Source organism: Phocoena phocoena, chromosome 1, assembly GCF_963924675.1.
Source record: "Phocoena phocoena chromosome 1, mPhoPho1.1, whole genome shotgun sequence".
In the NCBI taxonomy this organism is placed as follows: domain Eukaryota; kingdom Metazoa; phylum Chordata; class Mammalia; order Artiodactyla; family Phocoenidae; genus Phocoena; species Phocoena phocoena.
In genome coordinates, this window is record NC_089219.1 from 20288736 (window position 1) to 20298244 (window position 9509).

Consider the following 9509-nt stretch of genomic DNA (forward strand, 5'->3'; position numbering starts at 1 on the left):
CCATACCCAGTGTCAGGCTCCCCGACCCTGGGACACAATCAGGGCAAGAGGAGTGGCCCGGGGCCTGTGGGGCTGTTTGCGGGGGACCCAAGCTGAAATCTGTGCCCACCTCCACCCCTCCCGCCAGGACACCTTTGTGTTGGCACAGTTGACGAGGTGGGGGGAATAAAGAAAGAGGAAACCAGCAGGTCCTTACCTAGTCAGAAGCCCCCTACCTCCAGGAAAAGGAAACATTTGGCTCTCAGTGAAATGACTCAGGCACAGATCAGCCTCAGGTGCCCCCTGGCTCCCCATCTCAGGGGGGACCCGTATGAGTGTGCAGAGTCCTCACAATTCCCCAACTCCCCATGGCCTCCTTGTAGCGTATTGTTAGAGGCAGAGGAAGGGGGCTCTGTCCCAGGGCTTCTTTATGGATTCATAAGGCAAAGGCCAGACAGACTGAAAATGGGAAATGAGGCAGGCAGGTGAGGGGACAATGAGTCTCCCCTCTGTCACCCCTCACTATGCCCCACTGCCTTTCCAGAGGCTAGTGGTAGGGCGGCATTAGCTGAGGATGAGGCCCAAACCCTGCCCCACCGGGAGCTGGAAGAGTGGGGTCACACCAGCTTTACACCTGCGGAGTTCCCATCCTGGGGCTGGCGGGAGTCAGATGGGGGAGACGGGGAAGAGCCCGTTCCTGGAGTGGGACGAGCCCCCTCCACACTGAACGTGGAGCAGCAGTCAGGAGAGGGACCTGGTTCATAACGCACCTGGGGTAGGCAGAGTCCTGGCTGGGCCTGGGGGACACTCAGTCCAGCCGTCGGCAGGCCTGTCCATGACCCAGTTGGTGCCTGGCCAGGCAGTCAGTCCGAGGGACCCTGGCATGACTGACAGTCCTTCATGTCCTCAGAGTAGTCCTCTATCTGGATGGTCACGGTGTGGAAGTGGAACTTCCCCTGCAGGCAGGTCCTGGCTGCCTTCAGCACAGCCTGGGCGTCTGCATTCCCAGCTGGGGGCAGAGAGGACACATGAGGGGAGGCACCAGAGAACCGATTACTCACTCTTGGGCCCTTAGGAATGATTAGGAGCCTCCGTCTCATATCCTACCCCCAGCAGAACAAGATAGGGGACGATGGACATCAAGAAACCCCCAGACTCACTCCTGTACCAGGCAACCCTCTGGTTCCCGTACCTGGCACAACCCTGAAAGAGCAGGAAAAGCACTGGCTTTAAGGCTAGGAATCTTTCCTCTGCCACTGATTAGCTGTAAGAGCCTGGGCGAGTGACCTTACCACCCCCCACCCCCCAACCTCAGTTTCTTCATCTATAAATGGGACTGTGATGACCAAATGAAATAATGTATGTCAAGTACTCAGCATGGGGTCAGGTCCAATGCATGGGCACTGCAAGCATCCGGGGTCATCTGGACCCATCAGGGTGGCCCCGGGCCTCCCGCTGCCTCTCTCTCACCCACCCCAAGTGTTCCCACTACTCACCGATGGCAACGTGGACAGACAGGATAGGCTGGGCCACAGTCAGCGCCCAGATATGCAGGCTGTGCAGGGCTTCCACCCCCTCCACCGACAGCAGCAGATCCCGCACAGCCATGAAGTCCATGCCCCTGGGGGTCCCTGAGGATGGCAGGGACAGGGGCTGAAGGAAAGGGCGCCCTCCCACCCACGCTTGTTCCTGCTCCTCAAATGTCCCCTCACTCAGACCTCCTTGGCCTGACGTTGCCCCCACCTCCCAAATGACCCCCATCATCTCACCCTGTTGTATTTTCCTCTTCACACTTAACACCGTCAGAAATTATCTTGTTAGTTCCTTGCTGTCTCTCCCTCTGAAGTGGAAACTATGCGAGCAGGACAATTGTTTGGTTTACCACCCTATCCTCAGTGCCTAGAACAGTGCCTAGTCCCACAGTATATGCTCCATTAAAAAAATTTTTTTTTGTCTTCAGCAAGTGGTGCTGGGAAAGTTGGACAGCTGCATGTAAGTCAATGAAGTTAGAACACACCCTTACACCATGCACAAAAATAAACTCAAAATGGCTTAAAGACTTAAACATAAGACATTGACACCATAAAACTAATAGAAGACAGCATAGGCAAGACATATTCTGACATAAATCGTACCAATGTTTTCTCAGGTCAGTCTCCCAAGGCAACAGAAATAAAAACAAAAATAAACAAATGAGGGCTTCCCTGGTGGCACAGTGGTTGAGAATCCGCCTGCCAGTGCAGAGGACATGGGTTCGAGCCCTGGTCTGGGAAGATCCCACATGCCACGGAGCAACTAAGCCCGTGCGCCACAACTACTGAGCCTGCACTCTAGAGCCCACGAGCCACAACTACTGAGCCCACGTGCCACAACTACTGAAGCCCGCGCGCCTAGAGCCCGTGCTCCAGAACAAGAGAAGCCACCGCAATGAGACGCTCACACACCGCAAGGAAGAGTAGCCCCCGCTCGCCGCAACTAGAGAAAGCCCGCGTGCAGCAACAAAGACCCAGCACAGCCAAAAATTAATTAAAACACAGAACAAAACAAAAAAAAAACCTACTTTAAAATAAATAAATAAATAAAATATGGCACAAATGAGCCTATCTACAAAACAGAAACAGACTCACAGACATAGAGATCAGACTTGTGGTTGCCAAGGTGGCGGGGAGGGAGAGGGATGGACTGGGAGTTTGGGGTTGGTAGGTGCAAACTATCACATGTAGAATGGATAAACAAGGTCCTACTGTATAGCACGGGGAACTACATCTAATCTCCTGGGATAAACCATAATGGAAAAGAATATTAAAAAAGAATGTCTACATGTATATAACTGAGTCACTTTGCTGTACAGCAGAGATTGGCACAACACTGTAAATCAACTCTACTTCAAATAAAAAACTTTTTTTTTTAAAGAAGGGAACCTGGGGATCCCTGCACCCGCATAGGGAATCCTTATCATCACTTTTATCTGGGTCAGTCACATTCTTGGAGAAAAAGCTCTGACCTGCAGCCAAGCACTCCTGTTGACCCCAAATCAGGATCTAGACCAACCCTGACCACACAGAGACCTATGACCCAAGATCCTGAGCACAAGCAAGCCGGGTGAATACGTGTGGTAACTCAGGGCAGACCATCTGCCACCCATGAGCACCCCTCAAAGCCCTGCCACGTCCTCTGGAGGTGGGGTCCTCAGAAAGGAAGGCCTGAGCCGCAGTGGATTCCGCAGTCTTGTCCAACACCAACTGTCTTTTTCTGATCCTCAGTCTGCCCCGCCCTGACCCCACTGTGCAATGAGAAACATAAACCTCACCCCCCAAGGGAAGGCAAGTGGAGACTCAGGAAACATGAGGAAGGACTGGAGGGCCAGGTGCTACAGACACCAGCCGGAAGCCCCCTGCCTAGGCAGGGAGGACACATCCCAGCAGGGAGGAGGCACCCTTGGGGGTAAGAGGAAGGAAAGGACGATCCAGAGGACATTTCCAGAAACAACCACACCTGAGGGCCCTGCTCAATGCCAAGATCAGCCCGGGGCCCCAGGAGGTTCTCCAACCTATGCCAGGCTCCAGACCATGGCCCCCCGCCAATGTGCTGGGATGCACCCTACACCCAACACACACACACACACATACACACACACACACACACACACCCCCCCCTGAACTTACATTAGAGCTGGAGAGCCAAGAGCAAAAAGGGAGCCCCAAGCCCAGGTTACCTTCCATCAGCACCAGGATCACATCTCTCAGGATGGTCAAGGTTGTCCCCAGGACGAGGATGGAGAAGAGGAAGGTGCAGATGGGGTCTATAAACTTGTACTCTGGCTACAGGAAAAGGGCAAGGCAGAGCTGGGGCTCACCACCCAACACCTTAGCCTCCCTTCTCCGCTCCCACCCAGCATTAAGTCAGGGAGAGGGGCTCTCTCGGCAGGGTGGGCATGAACCTCACCCTGACCCTGCCTCCCAGTTCTCTACCTTTTATTCTGTGTCCAAAAGGACAGGCAGGACAGACCACAGTTTAGGATAAGGCACTGCACCTTCCCACCCCTCCTTGCCCGAGGGGCTGAGACACGGGAGCTAAATGGAATCTTAGGCACCATCTGGTCCGACATCCCCATTTTATAGATGGGGAAACAGAGGCTCAATTAGAGCAAGGGACTCACTCCACATCATGCGGCTGGCAAGGGGTGAACCAGGCTTCAAACCCAACCCTTGGCTCTTTCCACTACACCACACTGCCTGTGTGAGGACCAATGCCTAGGCAGCACACAGTCCTGGGTTTCAATCTGGCTTCACAACTTTCCAGCTGGGTGACACTGTGCAAGTCCCTGAGCCTTCCTGAGCTGCAGAAAACACCACCACCTCCCCTTCAGGGTTGTTATCAAGATCAGAAGTGCTAACACTTACTGGGCGTTGGGTAAATGTTCCCTCCCTCTCCTACCCTTTTGCCCAGAGCTGGGAGGGAGCTAGAATCTGGAAAGGGTCCTGTGCAGAGAGAAGTCTCCAGATGATCTACCCTCCCTTCCCCACCCGGCCCACTTCCCTGTGTCCCCAGCTCTAACCTTGAAGTATAAAATAAAGGCTGCCACTAAAACACCCAAGCTCTGCAGAAAGTCTCCAACCACATGGATAAAGGCAGCTCGGACACTGGGGTTCTCCTGCTGCTGGCTGGTGTCGTGGCTGTGCTCATGGCCATGGCTGTGTCCGTGGCCAGACTGGTGAAGAATCAATCCCATTCTACAGAAGTGGAGACAAGGCCAGGGGGCTCATTGAGGTAGCAGATAGAGGCTTCAAATCAGCCAGGTAGAGGCCCCCATCAGGACTGGCCTCCCCAGACTGCACGATCCCTTTGGCCACGTGAGGAGCCCAACTCACGTGGCCTTGGTTCAGAGTACCAACAGGAGAAGGGGCTCAGCTCCATCCAATGCCAGGCTGAATCTGGGCACAAAGATGCCCCAGTGCCAAGTCTCAGAGCAGGAAAGCCCCATAGCGGGGCCTTCACCATGTCACAGATGGTGAAGCTGAGGCCCAGAGAAGGAAGTGGCTTGCCCAAGGCCACTGAGCAAAGGTGAGATAACCCAAAAGAGACCTCGGTGTTCTACACACCCTGCCTCTCACTGAGACCAATTTCAGGCACATCACCTTGAAAAAGGGCTTGGATTCTGCCCCTAGGGACACCTGCTCCTGCAAGAACTAAACTCACCCCTCCCCATGACAGGTAAGAAGCCTCTCTGGTTATTCACTGACTTGTATGGGGTGGGAACTTGATGCTGCCCCAGGTTTACAGCTCCTGATGGCCTTGCCCGAGGCCTCAGGCAGGACCCAGGTGTTCCAGGTGCCAGAACTCAGACCACTAGGGAAATTCTGATCCTGTGACCTATCCTGGAGTGCAGCACCTCCTCCTTCTAAGGAGAGCAGGCGTGTAGGTATGCATGTGAGAAGCGGGAGGGGGCAAGACTCACAGGGAACTCAGGCCACACTCACATGATGTTCACGACCACAGCACAGCCCGACGTGATCAGCATGGTCCCCTTCTCGATCTCATAGTCCCCAGAGATCAGCCGTTCCACCGCCAGGTACACCAGTACCCCAGTCACGACCCAGATGGACAGCACAGAGATCAGGGCGCCCAGGATCTCTGAGGAAGAACCCGGCTCCCAATACCAATCTTAGCATGGGGCCCTAAGGCTAAGGAGCCCCCTCCTCGTCCCCACAAAGTCTGGGCCTGGGTCCGACTGGGCTCTGCTGGAGCTATGGCTGGTGTGGTTGCACCTTACCCCACCACTCATACATCTGGGAACATCTGAGCTAGAAGAAACTCAAGAAATCATCTGGGTCAACCCTTTCTGTTGAAGCTGACTCATTAAAATATATACCCATTGCTCAGCTGGCAAACTAAGGCTTCTGAGGAACAGAGGCTGGGCCATCTGCCACCAAGAGGAAAATGACAATGCAGCGCAGAGATGAACTTCAAAAGGCTTTGCTGAACTTTCCCTCCCCCTAGAGCTGATCCATGGAGTTATGTGCAGAGTTAATGCACAGTCATTTATTCTTGAAGTCTGGCCACTTCATTTCTTAGGAAGGTAGACTCTCCTCCCCTGCAGGGTGGGAATTCCCAGAGGAACAGGGGACCAGGGCTCCCCCATCAGACTGGGAGCTCCCAAAGGACAGAAGCCAAGGTTGACATCCTCTTCCCCCACCCCAATCACCCTCCTGGCCTTACTCAGGGACCCAGTGCACCCACCTAAGAACCTGATCTTGACCTACCCCCTCTCCCAACTCCATCCCCATCCCAACCAGGGCCCTTACCAGCTCGATGCCAGCCGAAGTTCATGGTCTTGGTGGCTGGCCGGGAAGACATCCACAGGGAGAAGAGGCTGATGAGCATGCTGGCGAAGTCGGTGAGCAGGTGGGCTGCGTCTGTCATGATCGCCAAACTATGTGCCAGGTACCCACCTGCAGGGGCAGGGCCAAGAGGGTGGAGGGTCCTTATCAGTTCCCCAAGGAGCCAACTTCCCAGAGTGTGTGTGCAGCAGGAGAACCATGAGCTCTGGAGAAAGACAATGGATTCCAGACCTCTGCACCATTAGCTGTGTAACCACGGGCAAGTGACTTACTTTCTCTGAGCCTCAACTTCTACCATCTGTGAAATGGGATTCGCAAAATCTACTTAGAGGGTGAACGTGAAAATTGAGTTCAAATTGGGCCTGTAGGGGAATTCCCTGGCGGTGCAGTAGTTAGGACACCCCGCTTTCACTGCGTCCTCGGAATGGATTCAATCCCTGGTCGGGGAACTAAGATCCCACAAGCCGCATGGCATGGCCAAAAACAAAAAACAAAAACAAAAAAACAAAGTGGGCCTGGAAAGCATAGCGGGCACTCGGTAAATGCTCCTTCCTTCTAGGCACTCAGGTCTTCCCTGACCTACTAGTTGTGTGTGATCTTGGGCAAGTTCCTAAACCTTATGGTGCCTCAGTTTCATCATCTGTAAAATAAGGAGACTAACAGCACCCATATGCCAGTGCAAGGTTGTTGTGAGGATTACATGAGACAGTGTGCATATAAAATATGGAGCTCTTAGTATTAATACTACAGGAACATCCAGGAAAAAAAGCCTTTTGGATCATCCAAACTACCCATGTGCCAATTTCATTTAATTAGCAAAAAAGTCCTTACCAGTGACTTCCCCAATCATGAACAACAGGCAGAAGGCACAGGCCACCCAGAGCTGGCGCCATGCCCTCTTCTTCTTGAGGTCGCAGTCACTGCTAGGACCCGTCTGGGCATGACAGTAATGGTTGCTCTTGGTAGCCAGCTCAACGGGCTGCAAGTCCAGGCCAGGTGAAGACAGAGGGATCCTGCCAGCCCCATCCTGCCACAGAGATCTGTAAGACCTGTCCAAGGAGGAACGGTGAGGGGAGGCTCAGCTCTGAGATGGGAGCAAAGAAGGCTGACTCCAGTCTTACCTCTCTGCGGGGCCTGGTTGTTCCCATGTGCCCATCTGGAAGAAGAGCTTAAGGATACTCCAAGCTCGACAGACTCTGCGGAGTGACCAGAAGCCCCTCTTTGCAGGGGGTGCTGGGAAACAACCAGTTCAGGAGTCTTGGCTCGGCGTGTTCCCTCCTCCCCCATCCCTCCCAGGGCCTGGAGGAGACAAAGACCTTGGGAACTGGCCAAAGGGCTGGGCCGGTCCAGCCGAGCGCGGAGAAGGAGGAGAGTTTACACTCAGGGAGAAGAGCAGTCTCCTCTTCTCACGGTCTGGGGACACCGGGCCTCCCAGGGCGGGGCTGGCCCCGGGCAAAGTGCTGGCCCCGGGGCAAGGCTCCAGGCACGCACTCCCCACTAAACCGCAGGGGTCAGGATCTGTGCTCAGCCACAAGAGGGGAGGGATGATCCCCGTGCCCAGGCTCCATTTCCCCTTTCCTTCCTTCACCTCATCCCACCCCTCCCGTGTGGTCCCAGTTCAAGCCGCCGTCCAAACCAACCACTGGCAGGATAGCAAATGAGGAGGTGGGTCTGATGCCACTCAGATTCCCGCCCCTCCCCAGGCTCTCGCCTTACCCGGCTCCAAGCCTGGCGTCTAACAGATGCTTCCTCTCGGTGGCCTCCATGCGGTCTCGCGCTCCCTGCCGTGTACTCCCTGGAAGTTGCGCGCGGGACGCTCCGCGGCGCGCACTCACCTGCCGGGAGGGCACTGCGCGCCTTTCCCGCCGCCCCGGCGCGGGAGCCCCTCGCCTAACCGCTCTGCCGCGAGTTCGCTCCCGCCTGGCCGTGCCGAGGCTGCCGAGGGGTCGTCCCGCTGTTGCTACCGCTGCTGCCCCCACTACGTCAGCCGTGGCGCCCCGCTCCCGCTGGCTTTACCCGGTCCCCGCTACCCCGTGTGAAGCGGCGCGTCGTGTGCAAAAGCCCGCAGGGAAGGGGGATGGGGCACCTGGCGGCAAAGGGCCCCGGCATTGACCCCTAGCACCCCGTCCCCCGCGCCCCCGGGGCCCAAGGAGCCCACCTGGCCTGCGACACAAAGCCTAGCCGCTCCCCTCCGCCCCCGCTCTGCTGCTTGGTGTTTCCGAGTTGGGACTAGTCTGCGCCGCCTTCCCCGGCTCGGCGCGGGGTGTGTCCCACCGAGAAGTTCTCGGGCCCCGCCTTGTAGAAATCCGCCGTGGGTCCCCTGAGAGCAGGAATGAGGCTCCTAAACTCAGAATTAGGGCTCCTGAGGCTGGGGTTGTGTCTTGCCCTCAGGAAACCACTGATCGGTTTCCACTCTCAGGCTGCAGACGCCCGAGCCCCCCATGTTCTTCCGCTCAGGCCAGGGGGCTCCTGCGGGTGGGGTATGCCTGCCCTCAGGCTGGGGCAGTAGCCCTCCTTAGGACTGGTTAGCACTGACTAATCCATCCTCGCCACTGAAGCAGCGCCGGTTCCTCCCGTCTTGCGCGCTCGGATTAGATCTGGGGTGGCCGTCTTTATCTCCACCGCTACACAGAGCAGGGTCGCGCTTCAGCAGCAGTCGCCATCTAGACAGAGCTGACACCACTACCACCACACCATCCTTTCTCCACTGCCCCGCAGCAGTTCCCAGGAGCCCCAGGACGGTGCCATGCGTAGTGTTCCGCCGGTAGAAGCCGGCCGGCCCTTCCTGCCGGCTTGATGCCCCATCCAGTTGAAGCTTCGCCCTCCCCCGGCGGTTGGGTGGGAGGAGGGGCAGGGGCCTCTGATAGGCCCTCTACCTAAAAAGAGCTTTGGGCTGGGGACCTCCCTGGCCAGTCACCCCATCATCAAGGGCCCTGGGGACCTTGGCTTGGCTATGGCCCTTCACAGAGACAAAAGACTAGGGTGTGAGCCCGTATCCTACACCACTGGGGACAAGGAGGGGCTCCTTCAGTGTCTCCCCGACAGGAGTCATCTTGTCAGGAAACTAAGTGCAAGGAGCGAGGATGGCAGCGGCATGCCTGCCTCGATTGGGTCCCCACTGAGTACCATTCCACCTGCTCTGGACTGAGTGTGGACAACTTTTACCGCAGGCTTCCTGGTTTTCCTGTA

General features: G+C 56.1%; 1 protein-coding gene across 2 annotated transcripts; it reads right to left on the reverse strand.

Annotated features, from left to right (window-relative positions):
* Positions 1 to 842: 842 nt before the first annotated feature.
* Positions 843 to 8086, reverse strand: SLC30A2 (solute carrier family 30 member 2). Of its 2 annotated transcripts, XM_065879848.1 has the most exons (8): positions 8037 to 8086; positions 7152 to 7369; positions 6285 to 6431; positions 5460 to 5613; positions 4538 to 4712; positions 3695 to 3800; positions 1476 to 1610; positions 843 to 988 (listed from the first exon to the last, which is right to left on the reverse strand). In XM_065879848.1, exons 1-8 carry the CDS (start codon positions 8084 to 8086, stop codon positions 843 to 845), a joined length of 1131 nt encoding a protein of 376 aa, XP_065735920.1. The 2 variants fall into 2 exon arrangements, with proteins under 2 accessions (XP_065735920.1, XP_065735924.1); XM_065879852.1 differs by lacking the exon at positions 6285 to 6431.
* Between the last annotated feature and the right edge of the window lie 1423 nt (positions 8087 to 9509).

Coding starts and splice junctions, on each gene's coding strand:
- SLC30A2 (XM_065879848.1), bottom strand. CDS start 8,086: ATGGAGGCCACCGAGAGGAAGCATCTGTTAGACGCCAGGCTTGGAGCC. Junction 5,614..6,284: donor CTTCGGCTGGCATCGAGCTG/GTAAGGGCCCTG, acceptor GTTCTTCCTCAG/AGATCCTGGGCGCCCTGATC. Junction 1,611..3,694: donor GATCCTGGTGCTGATGGAAG/GTAACCTGGGCT, acceptor TGCCATCCTCAG/GGACCCCCAGGGGCATGGAC.